Source organism: Oryzias latipes, chromosome 16 (genome assembly GCF_002234675.1).
Source record: "Oryzias latipes chromosome 16, ASM223467v1".
Lineage (NCBI taxonomy): Eukaryota > Metazoa > Chordata > Actinopteri > Beloniformes > Adrianichthyidae > Oryzias > Oryzias latipes.
Window position 1 is genome coordinate 8,740,011 of NC_019874.2, and position 23,019 is coordinate 8,763,029.

The 23,019-nt window shown below is 44.5% G+C and overlaps 2 protein-coding genes across 4 annotated transcripts in view; both read left to right on the forward strand.

Moving 5' to 3' along the window:
- cdk14 (cyclin dependent kinase 14) overlaps window positions 1-9,100 on the forward strand; it is a 165,454-nt gene extending 156,354 nt beyond the window's left edge. For all 3 annotated transcript variants that reach the window (XM_004077647.4, XM_011484941.3, XM_011484940.3), the window contains one exon: window positions 5,518-9,100. The gene's annotated coding sequence lies outside the window, so the exon portion shown is untranslated. The remainder of the gene's footprint in view (window positions 1-5,517) is intronic.
- A 4,084-nt stretch (window positions 9,101-13,184) lies between these two features.
- LOC101170298 (frizzled-1-like) lies at window positions 13,185-15,997 on the forward strand. The gene has a single exon (XM_023964360.1). It carries the CDS (start codon window positions 13,461-13,463, stop codon window positions 15,120-15,122), a length of 1,662 nt encoding a protein of 553 aa, XP_023820128.1. The 5' UTR covers window positions 13,185-13,460; the 3' UTR covers window positions 15,123-15,997.
- Window positions 15,998-23,019: the final 7,022 nt, after the last annotated feature.

Below are 23,019 nucleotides of genomic sequence, written 5' to 3' on the forward strand. Positions count from 1 at the left end.
TGATTGGTTGGATGTATCGGACCAAACCAATGTGGGCATAATTTGATTGAATGTTGTGCCGACAGCGCACAGACGCAGACATTTACAGAAAAAGACAGATTCATGTGCGGTCTCTGTCAACATAGTTTATAATCTTTGGTTGTCAGGGAAAACAGGAAGTATTTTTGAGTCAGAAGGTTAAAGTCCGAGTCAAGTCACAGGTTACTGCTGTTAAAGTCCTAGTCGAGTCTATAGTCATCAAATTCATCACCGGAGTCAGACTCAAGTCTAAGTCGTATGACTTGAGTCTACTCCTCTACTAAGAACTTATATGTGACTCGATAATGTCTTTCAGGACCAGGCACGTCTAATAAAACCGGTGCAGACACTGTGTGATTGCTCGTCCGTGAAGAAGCAGCTCCAGTCTTTCATCTCAGTAAACGAGTGCCGCAGTAACGAGTCATCTGAGTGATCCAGCTGTGACTTCTCCACTTGCTGTCGAGGCAGCGGAGGGTTTGTCGGAGATGCAGCAGCTCCACGCTGACCTGGTCTCAAGATTCTTCAAAATTAGCACCAGCTTTGAAGTGATGCCACAGAACGAGCTGAGACTGGAAAACAAATGTGAAAAATGATGAAGGGCGCCTCGCTTTCATCCACTCTCTGACAGAGAAATCACTAAAAAACAGCTCATTAGATGTAAAGTACAGCGGCTGTGGCGTTCAGTGGGTGAAGTTCAGCAACAGTTTGCCTTACTTCATTAAATCAGATCAGACCAACAGTATGGGGGGGGGGGTGTCCTTGACTGCAGAGATATGTGTGGATGCGAGGGGGGGGGGGGCATGGTGTAAAATGAAACCCCAAACTGGACTGCCCGGTTTGCCTGAGATTTGTAAAATCCTGTTCATTCAGACAGATAAAAGACACAGAGCAGTGAAGCCCACAGAAACAACACGGCACGCCTGCCCCGAGTGGGATTATTAGTGGATCCACAAGTGCTTCTGCCTGACGCTCACTGAGCTTTGATCCCACTGAAAGCGGGGATGAAATCAGTGCGTCTAAGAGGAGAGCTGTGGTGTGTGGGGTTGGAAGAATTGGGGAAGAAGAGGAAGCGAGAGAAGGAAGAAGAAGAAGCAGGGGAGAAAAGGTAAACAGGAGGAAGAATAGGCATGTCATGCAACTCTGGTCACGCTCAGTGCATGAATAACATATCAGACCGGTCTCAGATCACGTGACATCATCGTCAGAGTCCCCTTGCAGGCGTTTGATCGTCTCTGAATGTCGTTTTTGTCCTTCTCGCTCTGCGGCTCCTCCTGGGAGAAATCTGACAGTTCTGGTGTACATCTGCAAGGTGAAGCTGATCTTTCTGCACTACAATCTTCGGCTCTGCATCACGACAGAAAGATGTAGACCAGGAAGACAGCCAGCTGATCTAGCTTCCTTTCACAGGTTGCTGGGTCCTCTCTATAGGGGTCAGGGGTATTACTGATGAAAGTGTTTGGGCAGAAGGGGTTACACCAGTAAAAACAGACCTTTGGGCAGAGATGAGACTTAAGCGTCAGACCACAACTGAGAATAAGGCTGTTGATGCTGTCCTTACATCGTTTAAACCCCCCCAAGCTTCATACTCGTGTCCTCCAAAAAAATGGGACATTTTCCTTTGTTTATAAAAGCTTCAGCAGCTTGAAGCATAAATCTGAGACTAGTTTTTTTTTTTTTTTGTTTTAAACAATGCTGTTGTCTGAAGCAGTCAGCTGGTAAAACTCTGGATTTCCACACTCCAAATGTTGCAGCTGCTGAGAAAACCGTGTCAGGTGAGGATGTGACCTGTACAGCTGCTGGGGAATGAGCAGATCTGTTGCTTGAAGATGTGCTTTGTGATGTTCAGGCGGCTCCTTAACTGCCAACAGAGATCCTCACTTCACTTCACGAAGCAGTCATCTATTGCTAATTTGGTTTGGATTAAACACGTGTTCTGCTGCTCACATGAGCATGTTGGGAGTCAGGAAGCCAAAGCTGCAGAAGATCCAACAGGAGCCTTTCCAGCATTTAAGATTCCTGACACACAGAGCTGCTTCCACTAGAAACATCATCACACAGGCTGGGGAAGGGGGGCTGTGAGGGTAAGAACCTGAGTAAATGCTGAAAAACCAAAGAAGAGACAGATTATTTATTCAACCACGTCTTCATTTGTAGTCCTCTACTCAATTCTCTTCCTTCTAGCTGTCTCGTCTCTTCCTCCTTGTTTTTCCTTTTCTAAACCAGATCTTCATGTTCTTCCTCTCTAGTTCTTGCCTGCATCCTCCACTTCTTTGGTCAATTATCTTCTTGTGTCTGCTGTCTGACGTTTCCTCTGTCTTGTGTCATGGTAATCCTGAGTCAGCACATTTGTCTTTATGAAGCTCTTCATCAGTGTGTCCGCTGTGAACATGATGCAGTCAGACCTCTTAAAAGCACAAGCAAGTTGTTCAAACATTACTGTCAAACAATCATTTATACTAGTGTTTGAAGTAGTTTGGGGATAATTACAAAACAGTCTTAGTATTTTGTTGTGTCATTAATGTGGGCAAAAACATCAGCTAAATCCTTTTAGCTGTTATCTCAAATGCAGACATGTTCCTTTGTGTGAGCGACGTTCTGTCTGCGTCTCTAATCTGGTTAAAGCTCTGCAGAAACACAACCAACATACTGTAGTAATAATCTGAGCTCCACCTTTGATACTCATGTTTGAGTAAACTACAGAAAATGTTTTGCCGGAACAGAATTCTTCTCCTACGCCTACAGCTTCTCCCTACTCCACCAGTTTTAAGGGCATTTGAAGCGGTAGTGGTGTCCAAAAGGGCTTTTTATGGAGAAGTGCCAGGAACTATCTTAGTGATAGATTACCCCTCTGCTTGTTTGGGTGATCTGCGTCACATATGTGGGGGGAGGAGAAACGTATTTCTACACTTGTTTACGATGAGCAACAGGTAGTGAGAAGCCGTAGGGGTAGGGGAAGAATTCGGATTCGGCCTTTGATCTATTGGGATTTACACTATCAACTTTCATATCTGTGAAACCGTCGGTTGATGTTTAACTTCTTTAATCTGACGTGCATCAGCAGTTTAGGGTTCAGTAGCAGTCGTTCTTCACAGAGGATCCTCTGCTCCTCCTCATAATGTTCTGGGGCCTCATTTATAAAACTTTGCGTAGGATTTGCGTCAGAAGTGGCGTACGGATGAAACATAGGACGTGCGTACGCACAGAAATATTCGGATTTATAAAACCGTGCGCACGCACATCCTACGCATCTTTCCCTTAATAAATCACAACCAATTCTAAATGCAGCGCAGCTTTTGCGGCTGTATGACACGTCCATAGTTGCCCATAAATAGTCCGTGAAACGCCCACAAATGAATATTCATTGATTGCGAAACCATGGCGAACACCGAGAAATCAAAAAAACGTAACTTCACTCAATGTGAAGTAGAAGTTATCGTTGGCGAGGTGGAAAAGAGGAGGAAAATGTTGTTTGGAGGGCACAGTGTGGGCATTACTAATGCCTAAAAGCCACGTGAGTGGCAGACAGTGGCAGACGCCTTAAATGCTGTAGCCTCCCAACCTCGGACCGTGGCCGAAATAAAAAAGAAATGGTCGGACATCAAAGTCGAGGCAAAAAAACCTCTGGCGCTGCATCGCCAGAGTGTTTTTGCCACGGGATGGGGGGGGGGGGGGGGGGACGATACCGGAGCTGACCCCTCTTGATGAGAGACTAGCGGCAAGAATTAGGGAATCCCTTAGTCGAGTGGTGACTGAGGCGCAGGGGGACACGACGCGCCAGATGCACCGGGTTACACACCCCCAAAAGCCCGCAGAGGTCCAACAGGACGGCTCGACGAAGTCAGAACCGGTTCATAAGCCACTCGTCCTCGTTTGCCAACAAGTCTTCTTGCTGTCTAAAGATGCGTTCACCCCCAATTCTTCCATTTGCCACATCTTCTAAGAGCACAAGATCAGCCATTGTGCGTCATTACGCATTGTGATGGGGCATTTTATTTCCATCTATTTAATTACATCTGACAAGCTACAGATGTCGGTAATAATCCACGTGGAAATGGGAAATTGTTCAGCGCAAATGTAATTTCTTGTTGCTTTCTGAATGGTTGAGACATACGCCATACATTGTTTTATCAAAAATAAAACAAACTAAAGGCATATGCATGAATACCATAATTCTGTAGCTTATGAAGAAATGTTTTAATATGAAAACAACTTTCCCCAGTGGACAATTAATGCATCTCTCTCTATCTATCCATCTGTCTGTCTAATTGCACCTATGTCTGCCCCGCCAGACGGACACACTGACGAGAATATCAGTTTTGTACATTATTTCGTTCTGTTAACTATATTATTTATGAGGATGAATTGCACAACATGCCAATATTGCAGAAAAAATTTCCCTTTTCTTTTTGCAAATAAGTGTTCATTTAAATTTCTGTTGTAATTTTCGTTTGATTTTTTTTTCACTGCTGATCGATCAAACTGGTGTTCGTGTAGGCTGTTAATTGTAAGACTTGCTTTGTGAAGTCTTCATGTTATTTATGAGAGACAGTATTGTCATTTTCACTTTCACGTGTTTCTTCCATCTGCCGACGGTGTCGCCGTTTCTCATTTCACCCGTTTTCGTGCGTACGCCTGGGTCAGAGCTTGCGTGAAGGGCCGCACATTTTCCCGTCAAGTTTGCTTTTTATAAATCTCAACTATTGCGTACAGAGTGGTGTACGCCTTCTTTTGTGCGTACGCAACGTTTATAAATGAGGCCCCTGGTGGTGGTTCTGTTGGTGATGAACCCACTGGTTGCGGGTTCCAAGGAGTGTGGCAAGGGAAACGGACAACTTGTATAACAACTGTGGTGCTCTTCTGTTTATGTGTCAGATGACCCGACTAACTTTAGTGTGTGTAACTAGTAAATCTCATTTGAACACAAATTTAAAAATGCAGTCACCCATTCAGCGTGTTCAGAGTGTTTTCACAAAATAGTTGGTCGTAGGAAAGGTGTCCATATCCATCCTAGAAACATCTGGAATTTATTCGGATTCTGTTTTGACCAGGAACCACACCTAATCTAGAATAACACAGAGAAAGTGAGATGCAGCTTTTCAGCAGACGCCTCACACCGAGCGTCATGGAGAAGGGGATGTCTGGGGCTTTTGCACACACGTGGTCATTGAGTGGACCATGGCCTCCTCACTAATCCAGATCATTGGCAACCGACTATCTCATCGTCCTCTTCACACCTCAGGCTTGGGCTCGAGCTTCCCAGCACTTTTTATCACAGGTTTCCTTCAGTGAGCCAAGCTTTATCTTAAAACAAGCACTGAGCGAATGTTCTTCCTTCTTCACACAGCTGTGGATGCCCTTATGCTCTGCCCATTTGTGTTGCTGTGAGACGCTCTCAAAGTCGCTGGAATCTGATGTGTTTTTGAACATTTCAATAAAGGTTGGTACTGTTGCATGTGGCGTGGCTGTGAGTTACTGACGCTCTTCCTTTGTCTCTTCCAGGTGAGCGCTGCAGAGGGAACAGATGAACGGATGAAGAGCTCCAGTTCTCCTTATTTATTACTTTCAAAGTGAACGAGTGTGGTGCGTGCATGAGGACTGAGTGAGCATTGAGCATGCGTGCACTCTTGGTGCCACCTAAGATTTCATGCTATCCTTTGCAAATTTTGTTTACTTTTTATAAAGTTCCAATAAGTCATAAATCATTGTCACCGTGGAAACAAAAGGACTTTTATTATCGGTACATATGGTGTTCTGTGTTTGTAACTAGCCTCCTATTTAAGAATGTATATTTGTATGTATGATATACTCATTTAGAAATTATATAATGGACGTTTTTATTATTGCTTCTCACTACTGCACTGCTCCTGCCAAGACACACACACACACAAACACAACCTTACAAACATACACAAGCATAAAATGCAGCACTATTGCTGTGATTGTCTCTTAATAACTTCAGTCCTGGTTGTAGGACTGTAAACAACAATAATCATGATGATGATGAAGATGATGAAGGGCTCCCTGGTGATGCTATAGTTCCTGGCTGCCATACTGGAGGTCCTGTGGTCTTTGAGAATAGCCACTGCTCTAGACTCTCATCCTTGCTATTAAAAATGCGGACCTGATTGGGTTTTTTCTCATGACAATTTGTTTGTCTGGAACAGATTTCATGAACATTTCTGTGGCACAACTGCACTGTGAAGCTGCTTCAGTTTAATGAAATTAGATGATTTTTCTTTTAAATGATTCCTGTGTAATCACAAACCTGTGTGAGGTCCTAGGTTCCTAGGTCTGCGTTTGGGTGTCATACTTGGGCGTCCTCCTCCTGATCTTTGATCAAGTGGTGGAGGAGGTAATGGGATGGTTTTTGTCGGTTTTGTTAACAGCACATTATATTAACTGCCTTTTAGAGGTCCCCCACTCTGCAGAAGATATCCAGATGGGACTTGATCCTCTCCAGCTTCACATCTTAGTGTTGTGGGGGGGGGCTGTTTACTGTCAGCAGCTTCAGAGAAAGACAATCATCTTCTTGCATTTGAAATGACAGGAGCAGAGCATCCCATGATAGCTGCTGACTGAGCTCCTTCTTTTGAGCCGGTTCCCAGGGAACATAATTCTGAGCTGTTGGTGCTGTTGTCACAGTCAGGTATGTGCAACGTGTGGCGTGTTGCTGAGAGAGGAGGCTGGTCAAACTGAGCCCCCTGTTGTGGGAAACGCTGTGCTCAGTGGACCTCCATGATGGAGCCAGAGCGCTAAAACGCCAGCTTTAGTTTGAAAAGCCAGACTAGCATAGGTCTCTGGTGGTGGTGCTCTGCTCTGCAGAGTTTGTACCATCCAACGTGCACACAAGCGCAATAATAGAAGTGACCCGCAGCTGTGTCAGCATGGAAACACACATATCTGACAGAGGGTTAAACAGGGCAATAGTTTTGCATCCGTGCTTCCATCCAGAAAACATGAGCTAATGTTGAGAATGGAGAAATGGCAATAGGCTGTGCAGCTGATCTCTTGATCCAGCCCTCAGTTTCCACCGTCTTTGGCGGCAGATCCCTTGGCGGTGGATCCCGTAGCGGCCACTCCACTGGACAAATCCGCAGCGTGAGGGAGTCTTTGTGCTGCATCTGAAGGGAAACTTTGGTTGATGCTCCACCCTCACCTCTTTATGAGCTGTGGCTCCTCCAGAGAAGGGAAGATGGTACTGCTGTGTTTGTTTCCTTCAAAGCTTTGTTTGAATCTTTTCTGAATAGAAAAGCTTTGTTGTATGGAGATAATTGTGAGGTACTATCAACACAGTGGCTTCCTTTTTACCGATCAACTGAAACAATAAGTCTGGCCCTGAACTGTTGTTGTGATGGGATGAACACACATCATCATCATACCTGTTGGTCAGATACTTGTCGGAATGCGGTCAAAGAAGGCGTTAGATCATTTGAACAATCATGTTAAAGATGAAAGCATTCCTAAGTTTAGCGCCAGCTAGCATGAACGGTTTCCGCAGAGAAATCTGTGTCCTTTTTTAGCAATCAGATGTTTTCGTCATGAACAGAAATGTTCAGGTATTGATTTTTTGGAAATTCTTTTGGGACGTTTCTAATGCTCAGAGGGGCCTGAACCTTCTGTTGCAGGAACCGAGAACTGCCTCTCGGCTGATTTTTACGTCACCACTTCTTAAAATCAGTCCAAAACTACTTTATTTCTCCCTGAACCAGAGATGGTTTGGGCTGTGTGGTTGTGACCCAGGCAGGATTTTTCCTGCAGAATCTACCCGGCCAGCGCCTGAAAAGACGATTGACGGGATCCTGGTTCATCCCTGGGGTCTTTCACAATGAAGTCAAATGTTGTGTTGGGAAGATCTTGTCGCTACATGTCCTTATGATCAAATATCTGCTTTTTGATTTATTTTAAGTTATTCAAACAGAATTTTTTTTAAAAATGTGACGTAAACTTTGTAAGTAAACGTTTCCTGGTGCCTGTTCCAGTCTAGTTCCTTCAGCGGCTCCAAGGGGTTTCTACATTTTTTTAAACTAAATTTGGTTTGCTCAGTATGACAGCCTGCATGGTCACATTTATGGCTTTTCCTGAAACGATACGCATAAATATTAATATCTGCCTGCTTTGCTCATTGCTGTGCAAGCGGCTTCTTCTCAAATGTAAATGTTATCCCCAGATTTGAACCGTTACCACAGATTAGGGGGGGGGCATGAAGAAAGGCTGTACTTGAAGTTTTCTTGCGGCTTTGCAGTGTCACCCCCGGGCTGTGATTGTGCGGCAGAGAAAGGGGAGGAGAGGCGCTGGGTAATGCCAGTAAAGCGGCGTGACAGAAGAGGGTTAATGCGACGGAGCAGCACTGCGATTGCCCAGCCCGGAGTGGCTTTAGGGGAATGCAGGCAGCATTAGCAGCAGAATCATTATTTTTGGTTTGTTGCTCCCGGTGTGTGCACATGTTTAGTGTGGCACACTTTTAGCCTGCCACACACCGCCTCCTCCGCTGCTGCTCCTGCTCCTCTCTGCACTCTTGAAATGTGCATCTTCTGAGTCTGGAAGGCAGACTGTTCACCTTCCTGTTAACCCTAGAAAAAGTGCACATTTTGTGACAGAAAACCCCCCAAAAATAAAGAGCAATCTCAAAGTAAAGATCATTTCGATGATAAATCAAATTCCATGGGGTGAGATGATGACTGGTCGCACAAAGGGTCCTCTTACTGCATTCAAAAGAAGTCATGTATGAATATACATATATGATGAATATATAGATATGAATAAATATATTTATTTTTGCCATTTCTGGTGTAGTTTGAGAATGTTGAGATGCATTCTGGCTGTGTTCAGCGAGGAGTCAGTTTGCAGCTTTGTAAAGTGCAGCTACTCACAGATTTCTGTCTTTTTAAGCTGCACTAAAAAGACAAAACAACCTTCTCCCAGAGATGTTGCTTTCCACTTCATCAATTTACGGTAAATAACACAGTATATAGTAGAGTAGCTGTTGCATATGTGTGTAATGTTCTAATAAAAAGTGTGAAGTCCCACTGTAAATGTTGTTTAATGTTGTTTTACCTGAAATAAACTAATGCCTCTGACCTGTCTTCTGACCCTTATTTAGGCCAAGCAGTTAAAAAATGTTGTTCAGACCAGATTTATCTGGACATAAGTAGATTATAAAAATCAGTTTTTTTGTTCTTATCTGGATCTGGTCATTTGTTTGTTTGTTTGTTTGCCTTCTTTGGCACCTTGTAAATAAATGGAATTGACCCTTGTGCTATCTTAGATGACCCGACCCTTACATTGACGTGTTCTCCCTACCATAACAAAGGTGGATAAAGGTGGAAAGATTCCATGTAATCCATGTCCACCAGTGAAGATCACAAATCATTGAAGAAAAAAGGTTCAGCGCACTGTCTAGTGGGTCTAGATGACCCAACTCCCAATGGTAACCCTTGTGCTATCCTAGGCACTCTAACATTGGGAGCTGGGTCATCTAGACCAGGGGTGTCAAACTCATTTTCACTGAGGGTCACATCAGCATAGTGGCTGTCCTCAAAGGGCCAGATATAACTTATGCATGTAGCTAAATGTAATGAAAAATAAATGTAACTACTCCTTAATGTTAAAAAACTAATTTATTTACTATAACCTTTTAAAGTGACAATTGCAGTTTCGTAGAAAATATATAGTGGCTTGTTAGTCTAGCATAAATCCTTCTAAATTTTATCCACTTATTAAAACCCACGATCAAACTGTCCAAGTGAATAAAGAAAAATACCAAAAACTGAGCTAAAAAGAACACGTATTACATGTGTAACATTTGACAAAAAAAGGGTGCACAGCATTGCATCCAACTGATGGTTTGATGACAACACTTTGTCTGCATACACACATAAGACCTGAAAACATTGAATAATCACAACAGCAGCTACACATAAATAATATGTCATCAACTAAAGAAAAAAAAAATTTAAGAAAAACTTTATGCTCTCGCGGGCCACATAAAATAACATGGCGGGCCACATTTGGCCCCCGGGCCTTGAGTTTGACACATGTGATCTAGAACCACTAGACAGTGCTCTGAACCTTTTTTCTTTAATGATTTGTGATCTTCACTGGTGTCCATGGATTACATGAAATCTTTCCACCTTTATCCACTTTTGTCATGGTAGGGAGAACACGTCAATGTAAGGGTGGGGTCGTCTTAGATAGCACAAGGGTTAAAGTGCCTAGGATAGCACAAGGGTTAAATAGGAATGTCCAGTTCCTCACTCCAGATCACCTACAGACCGTCGAACATGGACTGGGACCTCAAACAGAGTATGACTCATCAGAGGCTCCTCACAGGACTCCAACTGAACCTCAAACAACCCCCCCACAGGAACTGCGTCACCATCGTCAGAAAAACTGCGGTCTAGAGTGAGTCCTGAAATGCTGCTCCTCCAGAGCCAGAATGCCGAGAGAACCAAGGCAAAAGTGCAGGAAAATTGCAGTTTGAAAGCAAGACCAATTCAAAACTAAATAACTGCTCCTAAAGACACACTGCCGGAACAAAACAAAGTCCTTTTCTTTGATAAATCCAGAGTAATGGTTCAGTCCGGACATCTGTGGCCAGTGGAAGATGAGCACAGCTGTTCCAAGCAGTCTGTACATGCTTCTGTCTGCTGAAAGGAGTCCAAAAACTCATGTTAATTATTTGTCATTACAGATGTTTTAGCATCATTTCACTGGAGTCGTTCCACTGACAGCTGTTTCCTTATTAAATGTAAAAAACAGAAAAGAAAGTTTCATTCTAGTTTGTAAACGGATCATTTTGGGGTTTTTTTTATCATTATTTGCCAACATTTAGCAGTGAAAATAATAAACCAACCTTTGTATGTTAAAAAAGTGTGAATTCCTGTCGTTGTTAACCTGATGGTACATCCGTAAGGGTTCGCCACACTGAGTCCGCTTTCACTGGTGGTTCACAAAGGTGGTTTGGCAAAGATTTTAGATACCCTTCATGATGATCATTTTAAATTTGACAACACTCCAAAACAAACTCATTCATTCATCTTCTTCCGTTTATCCCTTTCGGGGTAATGGGGCTGCCGGAGTCGGTCCCGGCCATTTGTGGGCGAAGGCAGGGGACATCCTGGACAGGTCGCCAGTCTGTCGCATGGCCCATAACAAACTGAGAAACAATTTCTTCATTGTTCGTATCCAGCAGTATTCCAGGGTTTCATTACAGAAAACCTTTTTGTTTTCTGGAAAAAAGGGTGCTTGCTTCATTTTTACTGTTGTTCTGTAAGTAAAACAAGAAAGCATGAGTAGTTTCTCTTTAAACTCTGGCATGTGGCTGTGCAGTGAACTGTCCAGTTTCAATTTTATTTACACAGCCCAATATTACAACAATAGTTGTCTCAATGGGCTTCATACATATAAGAACATTAAATCTGTTATAAAATACAATAGCTAATGGCTAAACTGAACTAAACAGACCAAAGTGGGCATCCCTCCACTCAGACCCCCCTCCTCGGTGAGTAAAAACACTTTTTAAAAAATGATTCCAGGAGGAAGAAGTAACCTCAGGGGTGTCCACATAAAGGAGGGATCCTCTTCCAGGATGGACAGGCGATTTACCAGAACTCTTAGAGAAAGATGAACTTATCTAACACTACAACTACATGTTTAAATAGTGCAGCAGATGGGATGTATCCCACCTTTACCCAGCAGTAGCTCGCTAGGCGGCATCCCTGTGACCCTGAACAGAAATAAGCCAGTATAGAAAATGGGTGGATTTTCTAGTTTTTGAAGCATTCCTTTCCCTTTCCACACTAAACTCCCAACAGCAGCACTGCTGAAGTTTTGAATCCAGAAGAGTCTTCAGGGGGGCTAAGAGGTGATGCAGCTCACAGGTATGTCCAAAGTCTTTTTGTTAAGTTAAGTCAGACAAATGTCAAATTTGAAATACTAAAACAGAAGCTTTTACTACTTTAACTGCTGATTCTTCTTCTTAAAAGCTACAATGCTGTGTGTGTACTTGTGCTTGTGTGTGTGCACACGCATAGACTCTTCAGACCCCTAACTCTAACATCAGATCGAACTAATGCAATGCTCTTTCATTTGGACTTCCTCAAAACACAGTTTGTAAATTTCAACTAATTCAAAACGTTGACTGTATCAGAGAACTGGACCGAGTGACTCTGATGTCACCCGCAGAAAACGATTTACTTCCGGCTCCAACTCAATGAAGTCAATTCAGTTGACATTTTTCCTTGATTCGGACGCGACCATGTTGGATCCAAATGATGTTCATGATTCATCCGAGTCAGTATTACTCAATGTTCTAAGGCAACTAATGTCGCCGATCAGGAGTGAGCTTGTGGGACTAACACACCCCTTCCAGTGAAGGCGGGCTCAGGAGAATCTGTCAATCAAACGTTTCTAATGGGCCAGCGGGCACCACATGCCTTTACTGAGGCATGTGATTGACCAGTTTATATCTTAAATGACTTGTAATAATAAACAAATAAAAAACATGAAAAAAACTGAAGATGTTAAAAAAAGGTATCAGAGCCAGAATGGTGTTTCTGACCAATAGAGAGACTGAGTAACAGCTGTTTGTTTCTCTATACAAGTCTATGGGATTTTAGCTTCATGGAGCCAGCAGGTACTTCCTGTTTGGAACACAAGGAGGGGTCACTCAGTCCAGTTCTCATGTACAGTCAATGGATCAGACCCTTCCTGTCTTTTGCTGTCTTGAACTAGTCAAGTCTTCCAAATCAATGAGAAACAGAACAAATCCACAGGAATGAGCACAATGTGGAAACCGTGACGTAAAGTCAGACTAAAGAAGAGGAATGTAAGCAGGAAGTTTCAAGTCTGCTAGTGAAGACGTTTTCCTGAGCTCATGGAAACGGACGACAATCATGAGGAAGAGCAAAAAGACCGTAGTCTGTGTCTGCAGAAGTTTAAATGACTCAACTGAAGGGTTTTTTGTCTTTTTTCTGAAGCTGAACAACTTTTATTTTCTTTAGTTAAAGCTAACACAGATAAAGGAACATTATTATCAACATTATGACTGTTATTAATATATTTCTGTGCACGACACGGTCATTTCGTCGTGGCTCAAGGTGCTTTATTGTGAAAGTCCTAAACGGAAGCTGCGTCCACGTCCCCTTTGGAGCTCGCAGGAGGGGCGGGGCCATCTGGCGCTGCAGCCTGACGCTGAGCCGCGCGGTCAGAGACGGAGCTGCCCCTCGTCCCGGAGGAAGACGCGTCTGCGCTCCCGTGGGCTTTCCAGAGGACTTCGCGGTCTCGTGCTGTGGATTCACGCCGTGATTCGCGCGTGGACGTTGAGGACGCGCAGCAAAGCGGGGGATTACGCGGAGAAACAAAGAGCGGCTGGAGGAGGAGCCCCTCGCTGAGGCTGCTGGAACCCCTGCGATCGGTGGCGCGCCCCCCACCACCCCCTCGCCATGGGGAAGCACGGAGTGGCTCGCGCGTCCTGGACCCTCCGGTCGGTTCTGCTGGTTCTGAACGCTGGATTAGTGGCTGTAAACGGACAGTTCGGGGGAGGAGAGCGGGGCATGTCGGTGCCGGAGCACGGCTTCTGTCAGCCCATCTCCATCCCGCTCTGCACGGACATCGCCTACAACGAGACCATCATGCCGAACCTGCTGGGCCACACCAACCAGGAGGACGCGGGGCTGGAGGTCCACCAGTTCTACCCGCTGGTGAAGGTGCAGTGCTCCCCGGACCTGAAGTTTTTCCTGTGCTCCATGTACGCGCCCGTGTGCACGGTGCTGGAGCAGGCGCTGCCCCCGTGCCGCTCTCTGTGCGAGCGCGCGCGGCAGGGCTGCGAGGCGCTCATGAACAAGTTCGGCTTCCAGTGGCCCGACACCCTGGCGTGCGAGACCTTCCCCGTGCACGGCGCGGGGGAGCTGTGCGTGGGCCAGAACATGTCTGACCGAGCGGAGCCGGATGGCCCCGGGCCCTACCCCACGGAGCGCGTCCCGCCCGGGCCCCCCAGCGGCCACTTTCGCTGCCCGGCAGCGCTCAGGATGCCCCCCTATCTGAACTACCACTTCCTGGGGCAAGAGAACTGCGGCGCGCCCTGCGAGCCCAAGAGAGCGCACGGGATGATGTACTTCAGTCAGGAGGAGCTGAAGTTCTCCAGAATCTGGATCGGAATCTGGTCCGTGCTGTGCTGTGCTTCCACTCTATTCACCGTTCTCACCTACCTGGTGGACATGAAGCGCTTCAGCTACCCGGAGCGGCCCATCGTCTTCCTGTCTGGCTGCTACACCATGGTCTCCGTGGCCTACATCGCCGGCTTCCTGCTGGAGGAGCGGGTGGTGTGCAACGACAGGTTTGACAACGACATGAGAACGGTGGTGCAGGGAACCAAGAAGGAGGGCTGCACCATCCTCTTCATGATGCTGTACTTCTTCAGCATGGCCAGCTCCATCTGGTGGGTCATCCTGGCTCTCACCTGGTTCCTGGCGGCGGGGATGAAGTGGGGTCACGAGGCCATCGAGGCCAACTCTCAGTACTTCCACTTGGCCGCGTGGGCCGTCCCCGCCATCAAGACCATCACCATCCTGGCGGTGGGGCAGGTGGACGGAGACGTGCTGAGCGGCGTCTGCTTCGTGGGCATCAACAGCGTGGACGCCCTGCGCGGCTTCGTCTTAGCGCCGCTCTTTGTTTACCTCTTCATCGGCACTTCCTTCCTCTTGGCGGGATTCGTGTCCCTGTTCCGGATCCGAACCATCATGAAGCACGACGGCACCAAAACAGAGAAACTGGAGAAGCTGATGGTGCGCATCGGGATCTTCAGCGTGCTCTACACCGTGCCGGCCACCATCGTCATCGCCTGCTACTTTTACGAGCAGGCCTTCAGGGAGCAGTGGGAGAGGACGTGGATCGGCCAGACGTGCAAAACGTACGCTGTGCCATGTCCGATCCAAAACCATCCCAACATGAGCCCGGACTTCACCGTCTTCATGATCAAGTACCTGATGACGCTCATTGTGGGCATCACGTCCGGCTTCTGGATCTGGTCGGGGAAGACTCTGAACTCCTGGAGGAGGTTTTACACGCGACTGGCGAGCAGTAAACAGGGCGAGACCACGGTGTGACGCCGCCCGCGTGCTGGGCTGTACATACTTTTGTAAGATTTGGTATTTAAAGGTGAACGTGGTCTTTTTCATACATGTTGGAACTATTGAGCGTGGCCAGTTCCTGATCCATGCTCTGATGTGAGGAGTTCCTGATACCCAAGTGCTTCCATGTGGATCCGCCTCCTTCGGACTCCTCTGCTCCGCAGAGGAGGTCTCCAGCGCGACAGCTGGATCCAGAACCCCTGGATCTGCGGGATCATGCAGGGATGCTGGCATGTTCTGTGCGCAGCAGATTCAAAGCAGCATTGATCTATTTCTGAAGACGTTCTGTGCTGGAGGAGAGCAGAGGCGCTCACACACATTTGAATTGGAAAGCATTTTGTGCTGCGGCAGAGCTGACAGTTCTCTGGACTCTTGGAGCCTCTGCAACTCCTTTTATTTTAACGTCTTCTAACACAAATTTGAGAGGAAGCAGACGTTTGAGGGGAGATGAATCTGCATCGGCGACAGTGAGAGTGACAAGCGGATGTTTGTTCTCCTGGAGGCCTTTCAGCTGTCGGAGGGTTCTCTTTGTTCAGACGGGACGATGGAGGTTCACTGAACTGTTTGATCGGAACAGGCCAGGCTTTTAGGAGCTGCTCCGGTCAGTGGAGGTCCGCCGTCGGCTGTTCTGCAGATGTTTGGATGCTGGTTAACTCTTAACGGTTTGGTTGCTGCTTCCTCTCCACAGTCCTGTCGGCTCTGATGGCCTCAGCTGCCGCAGCTCCTAAGTCTGTCTGTCATTTGTTATGAAAAAAATTTATATTTATAGAAAAGTCCTATATAAATTTATATAAATATTCACTACATGGACTGCTTTATGAGAATAAAACAAACCCACTGGTGCAACTTTCTCGTCTTTGTAAAATGTCTTTTTTCTTAAGGGTTGAAATGTTTTCGTGTGACGTGAGGCTAAAGAAAAACAAGAGAGAACCCCTGGAATGAGGTTCAGGTGATCCTGACCGTCTGCCGCTGGATCTGCTTCTAATGTCCAGCGAGGTTCATCAGGGGCGTCAAAGCAGCATTTAAAGACCCACGCCAAAGGAAAGCTGGTTTTCAGTGTTTCTAATATGGTCTTGTGGCATTGGACGTTTAATTCCTAAGTTGTGGGCGGGACTGTTGGCGCAGAGCAACCCCGGCCCCTTTCCCTCTCTGTCGCTGAGAACTTGTGGCTTGCCAAGTGTGTTTTCTGCGTTAGAAATAAGCTCCTTTACCAACAACATTTTTTCATCTGCTCCTGATTCACAACGATTTGAATAAAGAAATAGTCAGACATGCGATTTTAAGCTTAATTTTCTTTATAAATGTCCTCCAAAAAAAACAACAACAGTTTTGACTGATTATCTGTTCTCAACAAAGCAGCTGGAAAGGTTCTGCGTTTGGAGTTTGAACGATTTCAGCAGATAAAACCTGGATTGTTGGACAGCTGCAGGCAAAACCAGCGATTTCTGCAACACAAGGAAGGTTTTGCTTTGTGAACGACTGCAGATGAGGCCAAAATCAAACCAATCTTACTTAAAAAGAAAAATACCTTCCTCAACACCTGTTAAGTATTTTATTATGGGACGTTTCAGACTAAAACAGATCATTTCATTAATGGAAGTCCCTCCCCTTTTGCTCAGTTTTGATTGATTTCTCTCCAGCAAGCTTAGTCAATATAATAAAACGTTCACACAGATTTATAAAACTAATTACAGAAATGATTAAATGCGTAGATAGATATAGTGATCGTTACCTAAAGTCATGTAGAGCTGGATTTATTGCTTGATATTATCGGTTTTCAATAACCAAAATCATTTTAGAGTAAAAAGGTTGTCTTTTTTTCTTTCAAAATGTGGACAGAGATGTGTCAGAGCAGCAGAAAGTGAAGCATGGACCCACATCCCAACGACACAACTGGCCTCATGCACTAACTTGACTTTTAGTTGATGTTTTTAGAGCCATTATAAACTTTTGTTTTTCCGTCAGTTCTGGTGTTTGAATAAATGTTAAGCACATGTAACTTTCCTATACTGTCAGGAAAAGTGCAGAAAAACAGCCTGATGAGTGGATTCTCATCTTCATGCTGCTTGAAAATGTTCTGTGAGGCTCATTCCTTTGAAGCTTGTTCATCCAACTGGAAGAATCTCAGGTTACAACTGAAACGGGTGTTTTAACCATAGTCTTGAATGTTTTAGATTTTTCCAAACCTCGATGATTCCTCAGACGGTGCAGGAATGCACAGCAGGACCGGCGGCAGAAGTCAGCGTTTACATCTGTCACAGAAACTGAATGGACAGCAAAAGGGCAGCAATAGAAGTTGCAGGGTCAGGTCAACCAGCAGAGAGGTTTTCTGAGGTTAAGCGGTTTGTTTTCTAAGTCTTAATGGGACCTGGATGTTTGGTCACTGATCTGTGAGGCAGAAAAGTTTGGCTGTCCCACGGTGCCTGACCCCGCCTCCACTGGGTGGAGTCTGCTGCTCTCAGTTTATCTTTAACCATTTCATCAGATTTAAAAAAAAATAAAACTACTTCATCTTCTTTAGAAAGCTAAACATAAATTTAAAAAAACATAAAACTTAACTTCACTCATTACAATTGCTTCCATACAGATGCTTGCAATAAGGCCAGATTGTCTTAGTTGTATAATAACGGCCCATATCCCATGGTCCGAGTGAATCCTCATTTCTGATTGGCTGCAGGGTGTCCAGTAAAAAGTGATAGTGAACACCTGAAAAGGATGTCCCGGTCACATAGCCTGAATGTTCTATATGATTACTCTGGCCTAAACACCAGCTGGTAACCGGTAACAGCAGTGATGGACTGGTTTAGTTTAACCTGTGTGTAGCTAATTCACAGAATTGCCTATGTCTGCAGGTGTTCTATTTGCTTGATAAAACCGGAGCTTCTGCTGTGAGGAAAAGCCCGGACGTCGATTCGGGACCGGTCAGGTTAAGTAACCAAAGTCTAAGGAGAAAAAAACGGAGCCCAGAAAGTTTAAGAAAGGGCCTGAAAATAGAAGCAAAGGCCTCCACGTGTACAGTCCAGCACCACTTTTTAATGCATCTTTATCTTGTGTCCTTCTGCATCTACAACATTGGCTTCATGTTAAGGACTGAGAGCTTCTCCTCAAACGCCTCTTGAAAGAGTTTAACTCAGACCAGAAAAAACCTGAGAACTATAGTTCAAACGTTCAAAATAATGAGGTATGGTAGCAGGATGATCATCATTAGGAGCTGATGAGGGTCCATGGGCTAGTTTTGCATGTAGCATGTAGCAAAAATTCTGAAGCCAAGTTCATTTTGCTTATTTCTAGTCAAATGAACTTCTTCCATTTGATGTAAAACTCAGTAGATTAACCTTCACTGAGACGCAATGACCTGCTTTAGAGACAAAATATCTCAAAATTAGATGAAATTTAAGCCTTGTCAAAATTTGCCAAATTACGTTAACATTCAGTTTCAGATGCATAATGAAGCAACAGCTCATTCAGTCCCAGGACAATGACGCAGAAAGAATTTCCTTGGTGACATCTGCCGTTTTTGCAGAGCAGCACTGCTGTAAAAAGAAGGGGAGTGGTTCTGATGGGCAGGGTGCGAACCGCAAGCAGCCACCCCCAGACGCCTGCTGAACCCGGTCAGCGCTGCATGCAGCCAGCATCCCAGGATTCGTCCAGCATATAACCTGTTACAGGGTTCTGTCCAATAGTCCTTCAAAAAGCTTCAATTGGAAACTGTGTCCTAAAACAGCAGTCCTGAAATAAGAACTGGTTTGATTGGTTAACTTTTGTTCTCATTTTATTACGAAATCTAAGTGAAGAAAGCAGTGAACCCACTGCTGCAGAATCTGCCCTTATCCAGCAGGTCTGACATGACTCAAGAGGTGAAGGTTCTAGTACTTGTTTGTCCCTGTGGTCATGGGTAGTGGACGGATGTGAACTTCAGCTGTGGACAAAGACAAATGGCTTTCATGAGCCTCAGAGGTAAAACCCTGAAAGAAAAACTTACAACAAGGTGTCAGGGGTTTTGATTTCAGCTCTGAAACCATTTTCACAGAACAACCAGCATGGAGCCAAAACCATTTTAGACAGCAGTTCAAACCCAATGGGCACACTGTAAAAGCTGAAGAATATTCTAGTGAAAAAGCCTTATGTAATAATCAGGAGGCCTTCATTATTCTCTCAGAGACACACGGAAAGGAGACAGAAAAGCTCAGGTGTATAAAACATGCAAACAAAGGCTTCAGGTACCTCCAGGTGTTCTTCAGGTTGATCCAACCCTGATCCGATAGGTTTAGCTAAAGCTGGGAGGCTCTGAGCTCAAACATAAACTGAGCCAAACTCAAGCCAAAACAGCCGATGAAGAAGGTGAGGATCCCAGAGAGCAGCTGCTGACCTCTTCAGGGTCTAAGGCTTTGGATTTGGTGAGTGGGTTTGCAGCCAAAAGCTCTGGATCTTCTTTCATTTCTAGTCAAATGAACTGATGTGTGACTAAACAGGTATGTTTCAGAATGACGTGTGTGATATTGAAATCTAAAACACTCAGTGTTGAAGGTAACGGATGAAAAAGTAATGAATCACTGTAATTGAATTACTTTTGTCATTAACGGAAGAATTTTATGGATTACAGTTCAAATTTCAGTAATCAACTACAATTATCGGACCACAGAAACCCTTGTTACTTTATTACTTAGGTTTTGTAGGCTCTGACATTTTCTCTCGGTTAAATGAAATGAAACGGAGGTTACTTTAAAAAAAAAACAGAGTTGCTGGCACATACGTGGACGGATGTGCGCACAGAATTGGGGATTGGTCAAAGTCCAGTCATTGCTGCAGTCTCATTGCTTTCCAACCTGGCTCAAAGTTGAAACAAAAAGAGATGCTGCTGGAAGTCTTCTTATCCTAGAGGAGCAGCAGGTTAGCATCAGACCAGAGACCCGCCCTGAGTACTTAAGAATGAAACAACTCTAGAGCCGCTCTTTGAAGTGAAAGACATGAGCTGGCTCCTTCCTGAGAGTCGTTTTTCTCTATAATATTATAGCCTTGTTTGCTTTATTTTTCCCTCCAGGTTGCATGTGACTGCATCTGTGGTCAGTATGAGTTGGCACTCAGTGTACTCAAGAGGGGATGGGGTATAGTTTGGTAGACTCGCAGCAGCGCAGAACTTTGCACAAAAGGTAGACGTAGAAAGAGAGGTGCAAGTCATTGTAATGGAATAACTAAGGAGCGAGAAAATGAACATGGAGGCATTTAATAGTTCTTTGTGTTTTCAAAAGAGTGGCTTATTTTACGATTTGATAGACATGAGGCGTAACTGGTTGTTGGTTTTTTTGCAGTGGTATAGACCACGTGTGTTGTAACTTATTTTTGTGTCATTTTTCACACTGTTGTCTAAATTGTAATAAAACCAGATTATGTCGTGAACCAGATTGATACTTTACACGAGGTCATTGCTTTAAAAATAAAGTTAAACAAAAGACAAGAGGATCCTGTTTGTTCTGTTTTTCCCTTGAGAATTTATATATGAGATGAACAAAAATTACAATAAAGTAATGAGTAGTCAATTATTTTTTCAAATAGGTAATGATTAAATTAATTGAATTAAAATTTTTGATCCAGTAACTAAGTAAAGTAATCAATTCCTTTTAAAAGTAATTTCCCCAACACTGGCAACCAGAGCTATCTTGAGCTGAGATGTTTGTAGCACACGCCACAAAACTGGATCTCGCATCCAGTTATGCTCTGACTTCCTTCTGCCTGATGGGACACACATGACAGAAAAATGAAGTCAGGAAGAAATAGACTGAAAAGTTTTTCTCATCCCAACAAAATGAGATTTGGGAGGGGAACGTGGCAGCCCCGTGACAGTGTATCTGCAGACACATCCTGTCAGGGTGAAGCGTTTGTGCAGCACATCATGCATGGGTCCAAATGGAGGCCACACCCTTTCCAGCACACCTGAAAATAAGCACAGACAAACAGACACACAAAGCTGTACAAAAACAGAGAGATCCCACTCTGTTACAGAAATACAGAACAAAAAGAAAACAAAACCAAACAGCTGGTTGGTAACAGCTGGTTGGTTTGTTTTTCTTTGTATCCCCTCTTGGTCCTCAGCAGTTTTATCCTGCTGGGTGTTGTTCATTGTAAATGGTAAATGGCGTATACTTATATAGCGCTTTTCTACCTTCTTCAAAGGCCCAAAGCGCTTTACAGTCACAGACCCATTCACCCATGCACACACACATTCACACACTGGTGGCGGCCTCCCACCAGAGGCAAGGTGGGGTTCAGTGTCTTGCCCAAGGACATTTTTCCACACAAGGACGAACAAGGCGGTAATCAAACCTGAAATCTTACGATCACGTGGCTGGGTCAGTTGTCTCCCTAACTTATTTTATGTCAGGCCAAGGTTCCAATCCCTTTGTTTTGTCTTTTGTTGGAACCTGTACAGTAAGTTTATTTTTTATTTTTTACATTGCTTTACAGGATGCAGGTTCTTTCTTCCAATAAAATGTGTTCCTCAACTTCTTGGTGTCCTGTTTTCATATGTAATGGCCCCCTTTGTGAATTTCCCCAAGAATGTGACAGTCTGTTGGGGCCATAACAGACCATATACAGAAGGGGACAAAAGATTTATTATCATTACTGTCAGGTGTAGATGTTGGTCAAAAGGGGCGGGGCCTGTCCACACACACTCAAATGTTACCAACATACCTGTTGGTTCCAAAATCTTCACTCACAAACATGTCAACATGTACAGAATACAACTACAGCTCACAAACAAACAATACGAGTGATGTGTCAATACGATTGGATGTTCATGCTTGTGACTGTGGTAATTTTCATGCTGTTTTGTTCTTTTACACAGAAAACTCATTCAGGTTTTTTTCTTTTTACTAATTGTTGCCGTTTTTGGCTCGTACTTGAGGTGGATGGAGGCTGAGGAAAATGATTGGCTCTGTATTTGTGAGTCGCAAAAAGTGACTCACATATATAATTTAATACGCGGCAGCAGTCATTGGAGTCTGAACAGCCAAAATAAGACCTTAAGTGGGACAAGCACATTGCACCGTCCACCACAACCATCTGAAAAGTTGAGTGGGACAAGGTAAAATTCAAAGCTCTGTTAACTCCACCCACTGAACAACCCACCTCTCCATCAAAAAGCCATAACCTCAAATATGCACTTCAGCTCCAAGTTGGGCTTTTTAACTTTGAGTTAATGGGAAACTGCTTCCTACTTCAGCCTTGGAGGTTCTTGGAGGAAGATCTGCTACTTGATTTGGATCAAGAAGTTGGGGACTTGGACTTGGCATGCCTGACTGGAAAGATCCGGCTCATCATTCTATTGGCGTAAAAAGTCTTGACATTAAGACATAAAACTGTAGGTACATAGTTTTTAAAGCCAGACTGGTTTGGAGTCTGTGGTTTGGTTGGACAAACTGTCCGCTTTTAGGTAAACAGCTGGTACTTCCAATATTTTGGGTGACTTTGTGTCCTACGCCATTTCCAGTGTGATAAACTTCCTCAGTATTGCTCCTGTTTTCTGCAGATTGTTACATCTATTGGTTATTGCAATTCCCTTTAATTTAGACTTCCTCAAAAACAGTTTATAAACTGGTTCAAAGCATTGACTGTATCAGAGAACTGGACTGACGGAGTGTGATATTACCCATTGGCTCCAACCAAATGAAAACAATTCAGTCGCCATTTTTCCCCAATAAGGACGCCACCATGTTGGAGCCAGACAACGTCAAGAATCAGTGATTGGTCCAAAATTGGGATGAGATATTGTTTCCATGGCAACCAACCAAACAGGAGTGAGCTCATTAGAAGCCCCCACTCCTATCATTAAAAGAGGGTTCAGGAGAATCTGTCAATCAAACGCTTTGAACTT